The 22,915-nt window shown below is 38.7% G+C and overlaps 2 protein-coding genes across 2 annotated transcripts; one reads left to right on the forward strand and one right to left on the reverse strand.

The window, feature by feature from the left end:
- Positions 1 to 1,420: 1,420 nt before the first annotated feature.
- tbc1d31 (TBC1 domain family, member 31) lies at positions 1,421 to 12,155 on the reverse strand. Its single transcript, XM_041989065.1, is given in 24 exon segments — positions 1,421 to 2,365; positions 2,684 to 2,875; positions 3,147 to 3,213; positions 3,410 to 3,604; positions 3,696 to 3,824; positions 4,270 to 4,362; positions 5,003 to 5,138; positions 5,240 to 5,319; positions 5,461 to 5,533; positions 5,671 to 5,903; positions 6,018 to 6,197; positions 7,152 to 7,285; positions 7,417 to 7,550; positions 7,652 to 7,798; positions 7,893 to 7,972; positions 8,177 to 8,350; positions 8,486 to 8,652; positions 8,655 to 8,679; positions 9,693 to 9,852; positions 9,974 to 10,125; positions 10,318 to 10,496; positions 10,743 to 10,858; positions 11,017 to 11,157; positions 11,770 to 12,155. Coding segments are annotated over 24 exon segments (3,213 nt in total). The 5' UTR covers positions 11,841 to 12,155; the 3' UTR covers positions 1,421 to 2,210.
- A 4,628-nt stretch (positions 12,156 to 16,783) lies between these two features.
- derl1 (derlin 1) lies at positions 16,784 to 21,839 on the forward strand. Its single transcript, XM_041987135.1, has 8 exons — positions 16,784 to 17,126; positions 18,275 to 18,386; positions 18,495 to 18,559; positions 19,214 to 19,240; positions 19,624 to 19,719; positions 19,852 to 19,904; positions 20,690 to 20,800; positions 20,983 to 21,839. The coding sequence occupies exons 1-8, from the start codon at positions 16,974 to 16,976 to the stop codon at positions 21,128 to 21,130; spliced, it is 765 nt and encodes a 254-aa protein (XP_041843069.1). The 5' UTR covers positions 16,784 to 16,973; the 3' UTR covers positions 21,131 to 21,839.
- The last annotated feature ends 1,076 nt before the right edge of the window (positions 21,840 to 22,915 follow it).

The raw sequence follows: 22,915 nt of genomic DNA on the forward strand, positions 1-22,915 counted from the left end.
TAAAACATTAATGTTTTCATCAAAAAAATAAGCCCGACTACAAACAAGGTAGTGCTACAGCGCTGTATGAGAGAGATCTGTAGATTCAAGAGAGAGAGAACAGTTGGTCCACCTCTGCTGAGAGCAAGGTGGTTTTTTCACGCATGATGATATGTGACAGGTGAGAATGAGAGTAAAGTTCATGCTTTTTGCTTACGACAGCAACCTTTCAAGATGTTCTTCAGAGTGTAAAGATAAAAAAAATCCACAGCAAAGTTTGACTATGAAAATGAAAGGCTTAAAATCATTTAAGCAGTTGAAATGCTCATGACAGCCTGTAAATATGACAAGTCATTTCAACTATTTTGGCTTTGAGACACATCTCAGTATTACTAATAGGCACATAGCTTTTGTTTTTGTTAATTTTACAGGTCAGGGATGATACAGCTCAACACGGGCTTATTTTGCAGTTATTTTCTCAGAAGCAAAGTCAGCAGATGAGCACAAATAAAACAGATGGATGGACAGAAATGAATGAGTGACAGGAATGGGGATGGCTGTCATCTCAGCTCTCATCAAACAACACCTGGATGCATATTAGACAAAAAAAAAAAGAGCAGACACACCCAGTGGTGAGGAGAAGAGGCCCACAAGTCCTGGTTTGTTTCAGTGCTTTTACTTTCATGGCCCTCAGCTGATATATTCTATTGGCTTTTTCTTCATCTTAATATACTGCAAATAGAAATCTTTTAATCCTCTCTAGGTTTACACCTTTCACTTGCAGACTCATCTTTATAAAGGCGTTTGATGGATTGCTGCACCGACTTGTCTTCCAGAACAGTCCTCTCATCTGAAGGGATCTGGATCTTGTTCATGTGTTTAGTTTGTTTCATGACTGACCAAGACAGATCAGCCAAATATAAAAATGTTGGTGGCTCCAATCCACTGTGGCTTCAGTTACTTTCAGTGCTGCAGAAATTTCCATGTATCCTCCAATAGATCAGTGCTGTGGCAGTCCTGCCATGCAGACAATTGATTTTACCTTGTGGCTCAGTTTCCACTCTGACATATGTCATCATTTGTAAAAACTTTATAAGGAGTTGGGAGTTTTCTTTTTATGTCCTGTGAATTAAGCACAAGTTCAGTCAAGCTGTAAGAACTTGAAAGTACCACCGACAGAAGAATGCTCTAGAGCCACATAAATACTAGTAAATATATGTTAAATAAATTGGACTACAACCCAACAGGAAGTGAAAAGCATCAGGACTTTCCATCAGCAATATAAGGCAGCTTACCTTGTGTAAAAGATCCACTCAAAATATAATCTTTCTGGTCTAAACCATATATACTCATGTAGCTATTAAAATTGCAGTTACCATTCACCTATATCAGAATGTATCAATAAAAAAGCAAGTCAATCAGGAGTTTTCAATTTATTTTTATCAAAACAAGTTTTAAATAAAACAAAAATAAAATCGGGATAAAAATTTAAAATACTGCACCTATACTCTCACTAAAAAAATTACAACCATGAATAACAGTTGGAGAGCAAAACAAAGACGTTATTTGTTTTTGTGGTTAACGTGTCAGCATTAGAGACAGCAGAAGTTTCCACAGAGTGTTAGCAGAATGACTCAGTTAAGACATGACGTGTTGTTCATGATGCTAACTAACGCTTCTTCTTTGTCTCCTGTCTTTGCAGGACTGGAAATCGAGGAGCTCAGAATGGAAAAACACAGGTGTGGCACACTGAAGTCAGACATAACATATTAGCGTTGCACATAAGCATAGTGAAAAGTACCTGCAGTATCTACGGTATGCATGGTTCATGGGTTTATCCACTGGTAGTAACTGCTATCAGAACTGACTTGAATGAACCTGCTTGCAGTATTATTATAAAAAAAGTCCACTTTGCATGTCAAGTTGACTTGGACCCAAGAGTAATCATGTGACTATCACACAGATAACATACCATAAAGTGATAAAGTGATGTTTTGATGGAAAAGGGTCTCCATGAGACATTAGTTCCTTATGTACATAAAAAGATATTCAGTTACATTGATCAGTTCTGATAGAAGGTGGGAGGAAGAATGGTATATAAGCACTAAAGGAGTGCTGAGCAGACACCAGCAAGTCATTGTGCTCCTCACTCACTGTTTATACCATGTTCCAGAAAACTTGAGATAAGAATATGTTTCTCTTGCAGTATATCAACAGAAGGCTGCTTGTGGTCACTGGGAGACAGAGGACAGTGTGTGGACAGACTGTGAGGAGGACGAGCTGGCCTCTTTGGCTCTGGCTGCCAGCTTCTGTCTCAGTTCTCTGATTTCCTTCAGCAGCTCTCTCTCACTGCTGTCCAGCTGAGCTCGCCCTCGGTCCAAAGAGACTAACAAAATAAGAAGAGACATGAAGACATTTTTAGGAAAGAATTTTTAAAATTAACATTTCAGGTCAGAGTAAAAGAGAAGTAGCTTTAAAAATATCTTATCTTTTTTCCCTCATCATGCTGAGGTGTCATCTTTCACAATTCATAATCTCAGAGAAGGATGTGGCCACAGTTCTGGCTGCACAACTAAGCTCTGTTTGATTAGCAATAAAAACTCTTTATCAGGAATCACATTTGTGGGTGGTGTATTTCAGAAAGAAAAGCAATAATAAACCTACTCCTTTGTTTTTGCTGTTGTACATAACTTAACTGACTTACAGTTGGTGGAGGTGCTTTCTGAAGGTGAACTGCTGTTCAGACACACCATGTTGATCCCTGCTGGCTTCGGCGTGGTGGCAGAGTTGGCTTTGACTGCTGGACTCACACCTTTGGTTCCAACAGAAACAGCAGGTCTGTGAAGAAGGCCTCTAGTGTGATCCGGTGATTGTACCCCCATCTGCCTCTGCCCATCTGACACAAAATAAATACCATAAATCCATGTCTGGATTCTAGAAAACTATTCTGTGTGAGCTTGATCAGTAGACTTAAGAGGCCTAATATGTTTGTGGGAACTGAAATGGACATGAAAGAGATTGTGGTTGTAATATCACTGTTGTAACTGAGGTTAGGGTAGAGGGTAGGTGTTGGTTGTGAGGATTATAGGTAGGGTCTACAAGTTATACTGCTACAGTGGAGATTCCTGACAGAAGAAGTAAAAAGAAGGTTGAGTGTAGATTGATACCCATGTCTGCTGACCAGGGCTGTCGCTGCTCCTCTATCTGGGCTCTGGTTCTCATCACTTCACTCCACTGCAAATCAATATAAAGTATAAAATAACATAATCATCAGTAACGTTTAACAGTTTTTCAGCTGCGTACAGTCATTAAGAAAAACACAAGTATCAGTAGTTTTTAAAGTTTTTTAATTTCAGTGCTGAATACCATATGAAATACAATCACTGTAATTTTTCATGTTCCATTTAAAGTAAACCGATGTTGCTCTCACCTTCCTTCCTGCGACTTGTCTCATGGTATCAGCCAGTCTCTCCTCCTCTGTCACCGTTTTCCTTTGAAGCTCCGTCAGTCTCTCCTTCTTCCTCTCCTGCTCATCGTCCACCTGCTGCAGGCGCTCCACCACCTCTCTCTGCCAGTCACAGTCCAAGCCCAACTGGTATGCCTCTGCCAGGGACTCCTCCAGAGCCTGTGTGTGTGTGTGTTTTTAAGTTTGGATGATGGTGTTGCTTCAAGATCATGTGTTGTTAGAGGTCACAGTACAAGAGTGAATCGCTGACCTGCATGTTAGTCTCTGCGCTGTGTAGCAGCTCTGAGTAGCTCTCCTCTGCTCTCTCTGCCTCCTTCATTTTTACCTGCACCTCCTCCTCCACCTCCCGTCCAACGCGCTCCTGCTCTTTCAACAAGTGCTGAGAAAGAAGGAAACAAAGGAACCAAAAATTAAGATAAAAATAGAAATGTAAAGACTACTAGTATGACTACAAAGTGGAAATTTAGTTGTAGTTCAAATGACAGAGCTGGAAATGTAAAATTAAAGTTACATACAGTGTTTACAGAAAAGGACATTAACACAATGCAGAATTCTCAGAGTTTTACAGATACTGTGTTTGATTGATCTCAGTGTTGAGTTGTGTGCATGTTGACACCTTGCATTTAGGAGGCGATCTGCTTCCACTTACCAACTTTGATTAAATAAAAATTTAACAAAAAGCCAAACCACTCCTAACATCTCTTCCACATTTAGTTTATTTAGTAAGAAAAGTTGTTTGAATCGTAGGGGATTTCTGAGAGCTTTGGAGAAGAAATCAAGATATGAGTCAAAGAACAAAGAGGATTCAGGAAGGTGTTTGTTACCTGTTCAAGCCGTTTCCTTTGAACTTCCATTTCCATCTGTCTGACTTCTAAATCCTGGACCGCTGCTGCCGTCTCCTGCTCACGGAGATCCATCTGAAGCACAGTGATGAGCCAAAAATTCACTTCCGGTATTAACAAATATTATCGAGCAGTCCAGGATTTCATCTTCTGGCTGGGAGCACTCAAAAAGGTTTTCCATTGGAATCAGATTATCACTAGTTTGAAATTATCCAGGACACATAAAACTGCCTAAAAGATGCTAACAAGTGGGTGAAAATCAGTTTTCATTCAGTATTGAAATGTAACTGATCATTTATATTTAGAGGACAAAGAAAAGGTGAAAAAAAAAAAATTCAACCCTTTCTAGTGGATGGATGTCTACAATGTATTTGTCATTTTTTGCCCCAAACTACATCCTCATTAATACTGCCCCTCTGGCAACATTACGCATTGCCGTTTACTCACTTTAAACCAGTGGAGGGAAACCAGTCTGATTCATGCCTTTAACATTTGCTTTAGTAGTGAATGGAAACCAGTTTGTGTCTCCTCATGTGTCTGACCTGTCATATGTAAATGAACACAACCTGCACCCCACACAGTCAACTCTAAATAATAATCGTCAAGGTACAACTTTATCCAGCAGTAACTTTTTAATAACTAAGTTTCTTTAGAAATATAAATGTTTTTTTATGGAAGAAACAGAATTTAAATGGAAAAAAAAAACATCTTTTACCTTTCTGCTGATCTCCTGGTCTAGTCTTTGTATATGTGAGGTTCGCAGGTGCTGCTGGTGTTTGAGAAACCGTCTCCTAGTTGCATCTAGCAGCTGTAACTCCTTCACCTTCAGCTCCCTCTTCATGGCTGCCAACCTGAACAGGATAAAGCATAAGCAAAAGCCACTTCTTCAAAATCATGTCTTTAATTTTTTAAAATAAATCTTCTATGAATGTGCAAGTGTTTTGTTGTTTACTTTGCCCTCTGCTGTGTTAGCTTTTCCTCTTCTTGGGCCAGGATGTTCCTGCGCTGCTCCTCTGCTGTCAGCAGCAACTCCTATGTTCAAATCATTTACAGCAGTTCAAATGTTTCACTTCATCTGCAGTCAATGGATTTTAGTGTTTTTTTTTCCCTAAAATTTTGGTGAGCTGTAAACATTTTGCATCATGACACAGAATACTCTGAATACAATTTTACCTGTTGTACAAAATAAGCATCCTCTTCAGCTTTGCGATGCACAAAATCTGCACGCAATGCTGACACCTCCTGTCTGAAGACAAAACACACACACACACACGCATTTAAAAATTATGCCTTTTCTCTCACTGGTCTCTAAACTTTACAAACTACTATCATTAGAATAAATACACATTTTTGCCCCTCATTGTTATTCATCTATAAGCTCACCTCTCACGCAGATACTCCATCTCCTGTAATCGGATTCTCTCCCTCTCCCTGCTTTGGTATTCCACTATAAATTCTGGATACTGGTTGAACACAGGATACTGGCCACTGGTGAGTGGAGTAAAGTCAGACAGCATCATCCTGGGATGGATATCAGCTGGTGTGCTGCCCATGAGCCTGTAAGCCTCCTTTATCATGGCTCCAACATCAAGGTTATTACGATGATGAAAGAAGTACTGGACAAGTGGAGATGAAAAAAATAAAAAAAGAATCATGGAGGACAGACAGAAGTTAAAAAAATGACTATGTTTATATTTTCAGAGGAGAGGAGAGGAAAAGGGAGAAGGTACCTCAAAGTCTTGTTTCTGGGAGCATTGCAGCAAAGGTTCACGGCAGCAGATGATGTAGGCAACACAGGCCATGAGCAGGAATGATGGGTGGTTGGAGAAGACGTTGTCAAAAAGTCGAAGCCATTCGTCACGTGTCAAAACCTCTGAGAACAAAGTTTCCAACAGGGGCCACACATAAAGCTGAAACGGACAAAGTGATATGAAAATGAGTTAAAAAGAAAAAAGAGGACAGACATCTGTAATACCATTTAAGTGAAATTCAATGCAAATATCAGACATCTTGCCTCACAACTTCCAAAAAGGCCTAGGGGCCAAAACTACCTAGCAGCTTAAACATATCTAGGGTATTTCTAAGTGATTTGGGTCAACTAACCCAAACAGCAAAGATCTCACTAAGATGTACTACAACAGTGGTTATCGAGTCGGTCAGCCAACTCAGGTTCCACAGTCACGGAAAAACAGGTAGAGCTGACAGGAGATGACCAATCACAACCACATATTCCAGACAGGCTGAAAAGCAACACAGCTGCTGCAGCTAAAGCAGGAAAGATAGATGACAAAAAGTGCAAAATATATCAATGACTATGGTATCACAGCTTATTAGGTCATGTACATTGATAACGCAGAATTGTATGTCTTATTAAAGACTGTATCAAAGGTGTATCCTTTAAGTAAATGAAAGATTTGTCAGTCTAAATTCTGTTAGATGCAACACTGGCTGTGTTAAATTATTGTTGCCCCTAATCAAGAACAAACTGAAAATGAATCAAACCAGTCAGTGGATGTGCTGTAAAAGGTCCAAGTTCATATTCTGTCATCCAGATTGAAGAATCTAACATGTGTAATTAATTTAATAAATATGATATAAGATAAAATGTGTATAAATGTGAACATTTGATGCAGTGTGGTGAGTTTGATATGCTGTGCACACATACACTGTTGGGGAAGACAGCAGGCGATTATTTATTTAATTCAGCAGCCTGATACACCATCCCTTGCTCCAGGCTGATACAACTAGACAAAACGTGAACCAGCGTTATGATACCAGAACCCCAAACTGAACCTGAAGTTCCTTTGATAAGCCAACAATGCTTTGTAGTATTAACCCCTATTTTATTTGCATGCAGGTCCCACCTGTGAAGTGATGCCACAGTCCACAAGGTGCTGCAGCAGCTCCTTGTCATGATGAGCCAGAACATTTTCTGCCATGCTCAGGATGTTCAAAGGAGGGTTGGGGAAATATTCAAACCAGTGTTGACACCAGTTCACTAGGAAAAAAACACACATGCGTCAGAAAAGATTCCACTGAGACTTTTTAACATATAGATGAAGCAGCGGCTCAAACATTTAGATTAAACATGTGCAGCTTAAATATTTCAAAGACTTTAACAAAAGTTACCAATCAGAGTGGCCACCACTTCAAAGCAGAGCATTGGATTGTTCTGGAAGAGCTTGACGAAAGGAAAGGCTACCAGAGGGAGATATTCCACTTCCCCAAATATGGCTGCCCAGTGAGCTAAAGCAGACAAAACCCTGTAGGCAAGACAAAAAATAATAATAACATGCAATCAAAATGTGTTTAAGACAATATGTCAGTTGCATGTAGGTGTGTGTATGTGAGAGAGAGAGCATACCTCTGCAGTCCTCTCTGCAGCTTGTGACTTTTGATGGGGTACTTATCATGCAGGGTGAGAAAGGCTGAATGCAGACCTTTGTCAGTCAGACTGCTGTATGCTGCATGGTTCTCTGGTAGATGCAGCAACGACCGCCACACAAACATTCTGCAACCAGGATACAGAAAAATAACCATGTTGGCACACAATATTCAGTTATCACAAACGACATGACTCTTCGTCCTTTGAGAGGGATTTTTACCTGTATTTAGCTGGATATTCTCCAAATGCCCTGAGCAGAGCCACCAATCTCTTCTTATTCAGACCAGCTGGTAGTTCATTCTATAAAACAGAAAAGACACGGAACGCTAAATACTCAGTCAGCTTACAGACACGTTAAATCCTGACATGTTTAATCTGGGAAATCTATTATGCATTTCGGTGTATATGACATAAACAATCCATTAAACTTCATGAGAATCTGAACAAAAACAATCAAAAAGAAGAAACGGTTGGATAAAATGTGTTTTTCTCTGTTGTTTTTACCTCTTTATCGTCAGCTGAAGACCCTGCAGGTGGTCTTAGTATCTTCACCTGTGTTCTTCTGCCTGAGCTCTTAGCTGGTCTCTGAACCACCTCTGACCTAACCTTCATCTTTAGGTTAGAAAAGTTCTCATCGGATTCGCCACCGGAAACTACAGCCACCTGAGAGGGAGGAGGCTGCAGAGAAAGCAGGATAAAAAACAGAAAGACACACACATACAAAAGATGTAAAGGCAAAAGCAAAAAAACAATTATTAACAAATTAAATTAATCTTGCCATCTTGTGCTTCATGTACTTCAACATGCTGTCACCTTATTTAATTCCTGTGTAAGACTCTGGACGCTGTAGACATTAATGCTCCCATTATCCATGATAGCCACGACATGTCGGCCATTTGGGCTGACTGCCACCGTGGTAATGGCTTCATCGTGGGAACCCATTTGGAAAAGTAGTTTACACGAGTGAATGTTGATAAAACACCACCCTGACTTAGGACACCTAATGTCTGAGGAGAAACATAAAAGAAAGGTGTAAACAAACAGGGCACTCGTAAGTGCTGCTGAGTTAAAGTACACACTGTGATGTGCAAAAATCTTCAGGCCCTCCAGATGTAATAAATCGCTGTTTGTCCCATAGTTCTTATCAGGGAGGAATCTGATAAGTTATTCTGTCAACATTAAACAAAAACTCCAAAATGCAGTCAGATTTACAAAGATCCTTTTTAAATACAAGAAACAGACATGACAACAAAAAAGTGCATAAAGTTTAAATATGCAAATAAGTCTGCAGTTAAGCGAGCGCTTTCAGAGCTGCTGCACTTAACTGATTAACGGGAAACAAGACCGCAACAAGAGAGCTGCCCATGAACACAGTGGAAAGCAATGTAGCAGAAGATGTTGGTTGTTTCCTGTTAGACTTGCCTTAAATTTGAAACAAACAAAATGGGATGGTTGTAAAGGGCGAATAAATGAAATAGGCAGAAACAGGAGGTAATGTCTGTGAACAAGCTATGGGGAACCAGATGAAGAAAATGTCATTAATTCCCAAAAAAGCCAAAAGTAGATCAATATTAATGCCTAAACAAGGGGTGTCAAACCCCAGTCCTCGAGGGCGGGTATCCTGCAGGTTTTCATTGTTTCCCTGATCTAACAGACTTGACTGAAATTACTGGGTTATTGTGAAAAAGTTGACAAGATCCATTTGGATCCATTTGATTTTATTCAGGTGTGATGGAGCAAGGAAATAACTAAAACCTGCAGGACAGCGACCCTTGAGGACCAGAGTTTGACACCCCTGGCCTAAACAGAAAAAAACAATGTTACAATGGGCTAACAAGAAGGGGATGGGAGATTTATTCCCACCTGATATTGCCATAGGTAGTATTGAAATTCTAATGTATGTAACTAAAAGACACCTGCTGGAATTTTTGCTACTTCTATATATAAAATAATACCACAGAAAGTTTAACCAGTAGAAAACTTAAAAGCTCCAGAAAGAGAAAATCTACTGTACCCTCACCTGGCTAGCTCCTCCATCAAAGCTGTCAGGCAAGAATTCCAGCTGTCTGACAGTTCGAACCTGACTGGGCATCTGAATCACTCTGATAAGCTGTTGGCTGTCCAGACACCACAGGTGAAACAAGTTGGAGCGGCCACCTGCAGCAAGGCTTTTACCATCACTGTAAATACAAAGCAACACATTTTTGTGAGACAAGATTTAAGTGTTGGTAAACTTTTACTGAGCTTGTAAATTGCTTAGATGGTGAAACATATTTAGTGGCTATCATGTGAGAGACCCACCGGGTGACAGCAAACGCCTTATAAGAGATCTTGGGTCCACAGTCAGGAACTGGGAGCTGGTATTTGCAGAAAAGTGTGTCGCTCTCCCACGCAAAGATGGAGTCATCACTAAAACAGCTGAGAATGGTGTTGCTAAGTGGCAGGAAAAACACCTGCAACACAAGCGACAACCTGCCATTACAGAGACATCTATAAAATTAAGTGTGTACCATAAATTTAAGACAGTTAAGTGGTAACAACTGCTTAAAATTAACCACACATCTCCCGGTATGACTACACGTTGCATTACTTTTCATTTTGATAAGTCTAAGACTCTAGTCTTGGCAACATGTCTGAGTGTTTACCCTCTGTATGCCAACAGACTGTCTGATGTTAAGCTTTCTCTTTCGCTGGAAGGTGTCCAAGTCCCAGAGCTGAGCAGTGTCTGAGGAGGTAGTGATGGCATATCGGCCGGAGCTGTGAACAGAGATGGATGAAACCGCTCCTTCATGACCTCGCATCCAACTGACCAGCTGTTTTGTGTCTATGTAATGAAACATATGGCCAAAGAGTAGAAAAAACACATTTATATTTAACATGGTGGTGAGCAGAAGCTCACGACAAACTTTATTCTGGCTCTGTGTTAAAATAAACAAATGCTTTGAGTCAGAAAGACAAATCATGCAGACTATCAGTTGTTTGCTGCTAAAACAAAGGACATTAAAAAAGGTCACTGAAGACACAGCAAATAAAGGATAGAGCAATGTTTTTAAAGATGTGTCCATCCTACCTTTGTCAAAGCATTTGATAGTGTAGTCAGCCAAAGCCACAAGGAACTCTGTGGTCCTGCGAAGACTGAATGCCAGCGCAGTACAAGCCTGCCCTGTCTTCTGTACCAGGCGAAATCTACACCAAAACAGAAAATGAATAGCAAGCAGAGTTTAAAAACTTGACACTTACAGATTCAATTTTAAATCAATGTAAGACTATTACAGTTGACATATCTTTTTTTCTTTCTTTTTTACACAGCTCTTATAAATAGTTCATGTTTAACATTAAATCACCTGTTTCTGCTGATGTCAAAGACATAAATGTTGCCATGGTGATCTCCAGCCAGAAAAGAATCTCCAGTAGTGTCAAAGGCCACGTGGAGGAAACGCACAGCCTTGGCCTGCTGAACAGTGCGAACCACTGTCACTAACACACTGAGAAGATAAAATACGACCATCACAAGGGATGAAAAGTGGAGAGCAAAACATTAAATGAATAATTTACCACTGGGAAAAGTGGATGTACATTCAAACAAGCTTTTTGTAACAGTTTGCAACACAATAAAACTCTCTTTGCTGCTGCAAAGTGGGTGCAGCTCAACTCCAACCATCTGAACTCTTACCCATGCATGCATACACATTTTATAGTGAAGGTACAGAGCATTGTCATCATGTTATCTGAATCCACAGGTGTTCTTAAAGCAAGACTCATTGCGTAAACGCAATAGTAATTCACATCATTTTCATAAACACGATAGCCCAAATTATCCATCATAATCACTTAGATTTGTTCTTAAATGTGATGCATGTTAACACTCAATTATGACAGTGTTGTATCTTAACTATTACAATTTAATTTACCATAACTTTTTGACACATATATATTGTGATTAGAAACCTTAAAAGGATAGGGTGAAAAGAAGGGAAAAATAAGGATCAATTCTTCACTTCGTTACCACCAGCAACATCAAGAGCCGACTGTTTGGGAAATCCATGCTGTAAAGAGGCATCCTTTGGGATAAATAATTAAATATAAATTCAACTTACCCCCTCCCTACAGTGGGTTTACGATGCCAGACTTTTCCCTCCTCTTTGTTTCCAATATCTGTCACCTCCATTTTTAAAGTGTGTACAAACTAAATATATACATGGAGATGATACCACTGTACTTCACTGCCTCAGCTGACGTTACATGGTATTCAAGCTAACAGGTTAGCAAGCTAATTTAAGGCGGAGCAAACAGCGCCAAATTTAAAAGACAAACATTCGTTTATTCCTTATCGGGAAACATAAAAAAAGGAGTAAGGAAAAATGAATAAAAACACTCAAAATGTACTGTTGAATAGCACTTAATTTATACAACGCTAACACATACTGTTAAAGCGCAGTATAAGGAGAGTTTGTTGTTTGTTTCCTTGACGGTTATGTAGTCACTTAAAGTTGACGTAAAACAGAAGCAGCATTGCATTGTGGGAGTTGGTGTTCAACATGTCAATCTTTTATTTAACGTCCGTTGATTTATTATTTAATGCTTGAAGCATGCCCGAATGTGTATTAAAGCTATTTTAACGTTTTTATTTCACACAACTATAGAATTTTAAAAGATAAAATAAATGCAGAAACGCCTACAGCACATACTATGAATTTATTTTTATGAATTTATTATTATAATTACATGATTTTTCACAGATCTATCCATAATGTTTGTAAGATTTTTTAAATATTTAAAAATTTCATTACAAATAGATAAAATAATATTATATAATTTATGTTTATGACAGTTTTTACCACGTGAAGCCATAGAATTGACAGAATGTGTAAAACAAACAAACAAACAAAAAGGTTATTAACAAATGTACACACGATGACTGGAAATCTGAAATGTCTCATTCTCTTTATATTTCTGCCCATAAAACTGTAATATGCAGCTGACTGTTTTTAGATTAAGTTTGGTTTTCTTCAATCATATCTTCACACTTAATACATTTTAAATCTTTGTTTTTCAGAGAATAATCATTCAGTTAGGGTGTGTTTAGGTAAAATGTAAGTGGAGTAGGGAAACCCAAGGAATTCTGGGATGCAAGTGCTTTAGTAAATTGTGACATGTCATATCTCACCATGGTTATAACACAAACTGTAATATATGGAACTGATTGAAAATAATCATTTTAAACTGAAAATTAACTTTATAAACAGTCATCCTCAGGTGGCACACAGCAGCAGAATCGCCAGTTTAAAAGGCAGTAGAGTCCAACCCCAGTTTTTGTTTTGGACTCATTCTGAATGACAGCCAGGACATCCTGCTTTGTGATGACAGGAGGTTCATCAAATATGGCGTGATGATCTGGTGGAGCTGAAACCACAATAGAGTCTTTGCTGAGAACAACACAAACATATTTACCATGCAGGACAGAAGCAGATTCAGAAGGAAGGGTCAGCGAGGGAATCACAGCTTTATTTGTCTCTGAACTGGGTTGAGGCTGCTGCACTGGTTCACGGCAACTGAGAGGAGGTGCTTTATTATCAAGAGAGGCCAGAGGAAGAAGTGGAACAGAAGTCACAGTAGCAGCTGGGTCAATATGAGGTGTTGGATGTCCTGCTGGTGCATGGAAGACATCACAGGAATTAGTATCAGTGGTCATGGGAATGAGTGGAGCAAACAGGGAGTTTGGTTTTCCCCTGCATGTAGACAGAAGTGCTGGTTGAGTCTGGCTGCTTGTTGGACCATCATGAACTGCAGTGATTGCACCAGAAGAGGTAACAGGAGGTGACAGGGCTGGAGTCTCAGGAGAGTCTGCCTCTGTGGGATTCTGAGGCTGAAAATATGTACAGATCTTCACTGCTGCAACATCAGCAATGGCGTTTAGCAACTCTGGTGCAAAGCAGTTGAGCTTCTCCACCAGGATGTCTTCAGTGTAAGTCTGTCTCTCCTGTTCCTGGACAGACATGACCATATTGTCTGTGATGGAGTGGGAATTGATGACCTGCAGGAGGATGGTAGACAGAGCAGCGGAGACCTGGTCCTGAACTGCTTGTGTTAATCCAACAGCCATCTTACTGAGCTGCTGGGAGGGCAGTTTGAGTGAAATGCACTGAGGATGGAGCCAGAAGCCCTGCAGGATATTTTGAACCACTGCCATCACTACACCTCGTGGGCCAATAAACTTTGAGCCAGTGGTCTGCTGCAGCTGGTCTCTTAAACCCCTGGTGTACCGCTCAGCCTGGCTGATGATCATGGGATGTTTGTAGGTTACAGGGTTTCTTTGAAAGCACTGCAGAGGACCACAGCGATACCGCAGCCGGAATACTTAAACATTTATCACCAGTTAATCAAATATAACTCACTTAAACCGAGGAAACATGGTATCTGGTGAGTTGGACAGCCTTCTGGCTTTAAACTCAGCATCCTGCATCATCAAGCTTGTGTTCATCTCCCTCACCAGTAACAAGAAAAGACATAAATTGGAAATATTAAAATAACTGCAGAAGAAAATCAAATGTCATATAAAATTTACTGCAACTATGTGCAGTTGTTTCAGGACTGTAGCTTTACCATTTTGAGAAAAGACTTGGTCTCATCAAAGTCTTCCTGTTCAAACTCACAGAGCCTTCAAACAAACAGAAAACAAAAGTTGAATCTTTACTGCTCCTCTCTTCATGATCAGTTATGGTTAAATGGAGTGTGTTTGTGTCTGTATATCTGAACTCACTGCACTCTCTGAGTTTTTTTGCTCTACTTCACCAGCAACTCAGTCATATCCTCAGTGGTCATATCAGATGAGAGCTGGTTACTCAGCCAGTTCAGCCAGCAGTGCAATCTAAACAACATGCAGGATATCATGGTTCAGTATCAGAGACACGGCTCAGACTAAACCAGGACTAGGCCTTGATCTGAACTTGTTAAACCAGCCCATTTAAGTTGTTTTCCTAATCTCAGGTTAAGGTTGTTTTAGTTAGTGTGAGACTACGATTATGGATTAAGCTAAGTAAACCAGGTGATACTAAAAACCCGGAATGGAGTAAAAAACACAGTGCATGAATCTGAGAATAAAATTATATAAAATTAAAAGATGTTATTCAAGAAAGTTTTGCCAATCTGCTATTATCTGAAATAAATAAATAAATAAAAAATACCGTGAACATAACACAAATGAAAAACAGTGTTCCACACTTTTCATTACTGATGTAACTGCAATCATATTATCTTTATTTAGAGACATTTTTGAAGAACCTGAAACTGGCATACAAAAATAAAAAATAAATTAAAAGCAGAAACCAGAAGAGAGTGGTTTGATACTGGTGGGGGACCACCTCGAGACAGGAAAGATTAACTGGAATAATAAAGAACAAGCAACCACCTGATGCCTTACTTGATGATAACCATCAGGACCATGTGAACGCTGCACAGGTTAATTATAAAAAAATAAATTAATGAATTAATAAATAAAATGTTAAACCTTAAGTTAAACCTTCCCCTTTAAATGATTAATTTAAGAATAAACTTAATTAATAAACTGATTAGCTATAATCACTATTCTTGCAACTGGTTTAGTTGAATCCTAAATGAACTAAAACTATACGTTATTTAACTTTGAGTTAAGTCAGCTATAACAGGCATTTTAGTTTGGGACTAGCCTTAACCCCTGTCTCTGAAACCAGCACCATATGTTTATACAAAAATAGAACACACAAACTTAAGATTTTACATGTTTCATTTTGGTGTAGATATATTGTAAATCTTACTTGAAACTTGTAAGAGTCGATGTGCCAGCAGATATGCAATGTCTGCTCATATACTGCTGTGCCAAACAACACTTGTAATGGGAAAAAAATGTAATATGGCTAATTATATCACTTATTAATTTATCACTTTGTTTATAACAGCACGTGAAAATGCTGGCAATTAAACAAAAGAAACTATGCATACCCTGATGGGCCTGGAGATGTCTTTGCTTCCTTCAATGAACTCCATAGAGATTTTGTTGCTGAGCATCTTAACTTAGAACAGACTTAACTGCCAAAGATGCAGTGAAACTCTCACAAGGATGCCTTTAAAAGAGTACTCAAACACAGCGTATTGTCTAGATACACAAGAACAAAGTGAGTTCAGAGAAAATAGTGAAGTCTACAGAGAGATTATGAGATTTTCCTGTTCAATCACAGATGACAGTCTTCTAGAACATCCTGTATGTTTTACACACACACACACACACACTGATTTCTTTCCTTAAATCAGTGATTTATTTCCCTTACTGTATACCCCTTGCTATCACATTCAGCAGATATTTCATGCTGACCATTTCAGTTTATAAGCAGCATAGGCAGACAAGCAAAACACCTCATCTCTCTCTTTTTCTTTATCCTTTCAATTCAGTTTTTTTTTTAAATAATGTTGTTAATTCATAATTAAATAATCAAAACTGAGAAAAATAAAAACATAAACTGGGGGGTTTTATTTATCTGATTTATTTGGAAAACTATAGAAGATTACATTGAATGATTTAATTAATTCAGAAAAATTGAAAGTTTTTATTTTATTTCATTTTTAATTTAAATATCTTTTTAAGTGAACGCAATACGTTTCCGTAATCTTCCTTGAGCATTTCATCACTTACAGGTGACTGTTAGAGGACAAACTACTGGGTCTGGCACGCCTTTTTTTTTTTTTTTTTTTTTTGCTGGCTTCTTCTTGGTGGTCAAGTGGGGGTATTTGCAAACTTCACAGGAAGTACCATATAAATGAAAGCTGATGGTATTTGGAGATTAAAACGCGTCCGGTTTAAATCTTTTATCTCAGATTAAGAGCCTCACTCTATTGCTCTCTTTCTGCTCGCGCGTGTGGGTAATAAAAACAAAGAATCGATTAAATAAATGTATATTTCCAAGAAAAATGTGGTAATAATCCATAAATTTATGTTAAATATCTAATAAAATTGTATTTATTACTGGTGTAATGTGCAAGATACAACTGATTCATTTTTGAGAGATTTCTTCACAGCAGCAGCACTTACTGTGCAGTGGCAGTTTGGATGGATTTTTTTTTGAAAACCTGAACAGGAAGTTTTTGCTGAGATCTCAGGGACTTTATCATGCGAAGCTAGCTCCTTCTGATTAGCCACGTCATGTAAACTTAGCAGTGAAGCGGTTGTTAGTTAAGCGCACGAAGGTTTAGTTTTGGGGGGGTTTGAGGTAGTTTTTAAAAAAGAAGATTTTATTTAGAATTTATAAGTTGGCAGTTGGCTTATGGAAAGATGTCGGACATTGGGGACTGGTTCAGAAGCATCCCTTTAATCACCCGGACCTGGTTTGCTGCTTCGGTTGCTGTTCCCTTTCTGGGGAGACTAGGATTGGTTGATTTCAGGAATTTTTTGCTGTTTCCGGAACTGGTCTTCAACAGATTTCAAGTAAGTTTTTCATGGCTTGATTCACTCGTGTGTATTTTGGAGCAAACAGTTGTTAATGATAACGGTTTTGCTGTATTTCGAATGTGCTTGGTTAGTCAGCCGGTGGCTTACAGGCCTGAGTTGTGCTGCAGCCAATCAGAGGGCGCAACGCAGGAGGTTAGGACTTCCGGATGCTGTCAAAATGCACCTTCAAGTTGTAGTCACTGAATAAACGCCAATCTAATTAACCTTAATTATTAATAGTTTACTAGAGCAATATATAGTATTTAAATAATCAGAGAATTTGGTTTAAAAAAAAGTATTTTCAGAGTTTTTGGTGAGAAGAAGGTTATATTTAAGGTGCAGTTTTTTTGCACTCCACGTGATGAAGACAGAATCTTAATAATTAAGGATGCGTCGCTTTCACGCATTCAAGCCAGCCGCTCCTGCAGTACACAGGGACGGAGCACTATGACGCGTGACAATTTTCGGCTTTCAAAATAAAAGATTGGGTATTTAGGGCATTAAAAATACGTGTCAAGCAGCGCCGCTTTTGTTAAATTAAGTCAAATGACCTGGAGGTTATTCAGCTGTAATGCTAACGTAAAACAAAAACAAACAAACAAAAAAAAAACTTATGACAAATATTTGGAACATTGAAATGTAGTAGTAGTAGTAGTAATAATATTAATAATAATAATAATAATAATAATGATAATAATAAAAGAGGTGTATGTCAACCAGTTAGTTCGATTCTACATCGATTTTTAGCCAATTGGTCAGAAATTTTGGAGGCTATTGAGCTGAAATGCTTATTATATTGATGGACAAATAAATAAATAAAAAAAAAATATTTAGAGCATTAAAATATAAAAAAACAGGTATGCCAACCAGCCAATATAATACTATGATCCTGCTCTGATTTTATTAAATTTCAACACTCTACACAAAATTAAATAAAATAATATTGGTGTTAATCCCAGTGTATAAAAAATGCTTTGTAGTTTATTAATTTAATTTAGGTTGTATCAATCTGGCGTCTGTAATAAATACCTTATTCTCCCAATTTTAACTTAATTTTAACTTTACACCTGCTCAGTAAGCTCAGTTGACTAAATTTCTTTTCAGTAAGTTCTTTTAAGAGTTAATTTTTCTTCTTTTTGTTCCAGCTCTGGAGACCAGTGACGGCCACTCTTTTTTTCCCAATAACCCCTAGCACTGGCTTTCTCTACTTAGTCAACCTATATTTTCTCTACCATTACTCCTCTCGGCTAGAAACAGGTGAGATCTGTTGCCTTTTGCTTCACATGCATTGTCCTGAAAAGTTTGTAGTTGGTTTTCTAATTTTTGGTTTTATCTTCATAATGTTTTCCTTTTTTTATTCTTCAGGAGCATTTGATGGCAAACCTGCAGACTATGTTTTCATGCTCTTCTTCAACTGGATCTGCATTGTTGTATCCTTTTATTCACATAAAAAAACCCTAAACCGTAAATGACAAATTGCAGTCTGTCCATTGCTAATTATTCTCCAAGCATCTAAAGCTACATCCTTGTTTTTCCCAAACTGACACTGCTGCTTTCGTTCCCGCCTGCATTTCTCTTTCATCTGTCTTTCCTGTACCCCCATCTTCCTCTCTGCAGCAGTGTGCCATGTCAGGGTGGCTCTTTGCCAGTGGCCCAGTGTCAGCCTACCCCTGCAGAGGAGAGAAACCTAATCTAGGTCACATGCAGCACCAGCAGCACAGTCCAGCCCACATCTCAGCTCAGTGCTGTTTTGTCAGGAGTTCAGCTTTTATTGTCAGTGTGTCTTTTCAAACATATTCTCTGGTCATAACACAAAAAAACAAGCTCACGTTTCATGAATTGAACACATTTAGGTTTGTCACCTCAGGTAAGATTAAAGCAATAGGTGATTTTAGAAAGAGTGAAATTTCAGATATATGATCTGCCAAGGTCACATAATTTGTTCAAGTGAAAATGGCAAATGAGACAGGCGTGTCTTTTTGAGTTGGAGAAGCGATTGAATGAGCCACTTTCCAGTTTCCAGCTGCTCTAATCTTAAGTGCAAATGTGAGTGCATTAAGCTGTCCTTGACTCTGTGTCTGTAGATAACTGGGCTGCTGATGAATATGCGGGTGAGAACCGTCTCTTCTATATAGTAGCATGTAGTACTTTTTTCCAAGTATCACTTGAGTTTTACAATTGTGTCCTCTTGTTCCCCATTTAAATATTGCTCCTATAAAAGAAAAATGCTGACATTTCTGGAGAAACAATTGCAGAGATTTGATATATAATTCTGAAGCGATCACTAACACCTTTTAAAGCAATGTGGCTCTTTTAGGGGGTTATTTAGACTTTCATCTAGGTATGAGCCAGGAAATAGTCCAGTTTTGTATAGATTAAAGAACAAATGACAACTTCTTAACTAGAGAAGTACCTTTGTATATGAGCTGAAACATCAGAGTTGTTATTGATGATTGGTTTAATTCTGTCTTTTTTTTTCTTTTAATATTTGCAGTTACTGATGATTCCTCTGATAATGTCCGTTTTGTACGTTTGGGCTCAGTTCAACAAAGACACGGTTGTGTCCTTCTGGTTCGGAACTCGATTCAAGGTACCAAACTCAAAATGGTGCATGTTAGTCACCAATAAGAAAGGCAGTAACAAACTTTAGTTACAAATACATTCATCAGAATAATTGCTGTTGTGCCAAAGTATGAAGCTGCTCTTTGTTGCTATTTTCTAGGCTTTTTATCTACCTTGGGTCATCTTGGCCTTCAACTTTATCATCGGAGGGTCGTAAGTACAAATCTTTATTTCAAGTCAACCTACCATGGAATAAAGCAGTTAGTACCTTTAATGCAGTTATAGCTCAGCTGGACCATCTAATTAAACTCATTATCTTGTCCTTTCTTATTTTTCAACAACAAATAGGACAAAATAACAGAAAACATCAATGTGTATAAATATTCACCCCCCTAAAGTCAGTACTTTGAAGAAGCACCTTGTGCACTTCAGCCTTTAAAAGCTTTCCACATCTTGCCACTGGGATTTTTACCCATTCCTCAAGGGAAAAAGCTTCCCAAGGGAAGCCAGCAATTCTGGCCATTGATTCTCAGTTGGATTGAGATTTGGGCTTTGACTAGGCCATTTATATGTTTGCCCTCAAGCCACTCAAGTGTTGATTTAGCAGTATGCTTGGGGTCATTGTCCTGCATGAAGGTGAACCTTTGTCCTAGTCCCCAATCACTTACAGACTGGTACAGGTTTTGCTCAAGAATATCCCTGTAAATACCACCATCCATCTTTCCCTCTACACGGACCAGTTTCCCAGTCCCTGCTACTGGGGGAAAAAAAAATATATACATACACATCACAGCATTTTTTCTATATGTTGGTCTGCAGCATTTAATTTATTTGATATGGTGTAATTTAAGCTGGATGAAGATTTCTACTTGTCTTTTAAAAGCCAGATTTTAGACAGATGTGAAAATTCAGTTCTTTTCCAAACTTGTGAACCTATGAAATGTCTAACGGTGTTCCTGTGAGCTTTCATGAGTCTTCCTCTTTTTGTTACTGTGCAGTTTTGTGGATGAGCTGACAGGAAACCTGGTGGGCCACCTGTACTTCTTCCTCATGTTCAAATACCCCATGGACCTGGGAGGTCGCTCCTTCCTCTCCACACCAGAGTTTTTGTAAGTCCATGTTCACTTAAAGTAAATTTAAATTATTGACTATTTTATCAAAATGTTTACTTACTGTGAATAAAGATGAAGAAATGTGTTGGATGACAAGTGACAAGAAGAGTAACTAGACAGTTGAGTTCACATGGTAGCTCTATAGCATTTGATTTTTACCATCTCCTTCCTCTCTTTAGGTATCGGTTCTTTCCTAGTAGGAGGGGAGGAGTGTCAGGCTTTGGAGCTCCTCCCAGCAGGAGGCCAGCAGCCCAGGAGCAGGGAGGAGGAGGAGGAGGACGAGGACGTCACAATTGGGGACAAGGCTTTCGCCTTGGGGGCGAATGAGAGGAACTACACGCCCTCGGCTCCCACTAATAACAAATAGCTGGGCCCGATGTTTTGGGCTAAAATTCTTGCTTCCTCACATTATTTCTTGTTTTGAAGGAATAAAAACTTTAAGTTCAGGTTTGATTCATATTAATTTAAATTTTTAAAAGATGCAACGGGATGAAATCTGAGGAAGCATGTGCTTTAAGCAGCACTGCACAGCAGGACTCAGACTCTGGCTTTAGGCTCCGTTCTCCAATGAAAGCCAGCTGTACTTTTTCAACTACCGAGGATGTATCCATGTGAAGCTGATAGAAAAACAAATAAATAGTTTCTTTTCTGTGATCTTTCTGCCACCCCTTATTTACTTCTTTCCTGCCCTCTTCTTGCATTTTTCCATCCAAAACATGCCGTTGGGCTGTCAAGATGAGAGATGTTGCAGCTGCACACCAGCACGCTGTTGATTTTGACTCATGTTCCTCCCTCTCTGTGATGCCATATCAGATTACATTGTAATTACCAACGCACCAGGAACGCGCAATCACACATCCCTCGGCAGAACATGGGCAAAGCTATTTAGAGAGCACAGTTTCCAGGTCTGAATTGTAAAATGTTTTTGACCCTCTCTGGCACAGAGTTGGATCTTTTTTTTGTGTCAAAAGACCTGAAACTGATAAAAATGGATTGTTGCTCTTCTTTTTGTAAATACAGTTGTTTATTGAAAGCATGCGTGAGTCTGGCTGTCATTTTCTTGTTAATAGAAGACTTGAAATAATGTAGAGTGGCTGGCATAATAATCTGACATGATACAGTATGTACGTGTGGAGAATATAGTCGGGGATAATAGTAACCATTTCTTGCTCGTCTGTAAACTGGCCAGAGCAGTTTAAAAAGCTTTAGTTGAACAAAAGAGTAAGAATGAAAGACTTTTATTTCACTAACATGAAACTAAAAGTTTGCAATGCATAAAATCACTTATTCTGAACGCCACTTGTTAAGCTGCTTAAGCTTTAAGTGAATGGTTACATGTTTTATCAAACATTTCTTCAGCTGTGGTTACTTTGAGCAACTTATTGGACTTCTGTAGGCCATTAGCATAAAAGGCTTTAAGAGGATCTGAGAGCTAATTCAATTGTTTTTATTCCCCAGCAGATAGAAACGATTAACCAAAGGTTAAAGAGCCCATGCAATCTGATGTTAAGATGCATGAAAATACTCTTTCATTTAGCAATACCACCTGTCTTCACTGAACAGTAAGCTTGGAGTATTTTAACGTCTCCAGTTTCAAACTCAGACTTGCAGTAGTAGATTAGTCGCTCTGTATTTAGGCTGACTTATAATCCTGTTTTTTCACACCTATTTAAGTTTGGTGGTCTAAACCTATCCCCTATCCTGCTTCAACATATAAAAATTGCAAATGTGCTAAACTGCACTTGCATCACAAAACTAAAACCTCCTTTGGACAGGCAGGTGTGCGTGTGATCATTTACTGTTCATTAGTAGGAAGCTGTTTTCTAATGTATCACCACACATCCGTTTTGGAATTGCCCCTCAAGTTATGAAACCCAACATGAACTTTTTATTGTTCAAAAAGCATCTTCAGGCCTGTACGAGACTTAAATTCTGCACTACACCCAGATTTACCTTGATGTCTTAAACAAGTTTGCCCTGAAGAAAATGAGGAAAAGTAACCAGTCTCCCTTTGCCTTGTTAGAAGTCTTTAACTTCCTATAAAATTATAGACTCGCTACACTTGGTCAATGTTCATTCAGCTTTTTCATTTAGTAGAAAAATAAAACAGAT

The sequence above is a fragment of the Melanotaenia boesemani genome, chromosome 6 (assembly GCF_017639745.1).
Source record: "Melanotaenia boesemani isolate fMelBoe1 chromosome 6, fMelBoe1.pri, whole genome shotgun sequence".
NCBI lineage: Eukaryota > Metazoa > Chordata > Actinopteri > Atheriniformes > Melanotaeniidae > Melanotaenia > Melanotaenia boesemani.

Coding starts and splice junctions, on each gene's coding strand:
- derl1 (XM_041987135.1), top strand. CDS start 16,974: ATGTCGGACATTGGGGACTGGTTCAGAAGCATCCCTTTAATCACCCGG. Junction 19,720..19,851: donor GGTTCGGAACTCGATTCAAG/GTACCAAACTCA, acceptor GCTATTTTCTAG/GCTTTTTATCTACCTTGGGT. Junction 20,801..20,982: donor CTCTCCACACCAGAGTTTTT/GTAAGTCCATGT, acceptor TCCTCTCTTTAG/GTATCGGTTCTTTCCTAGTA.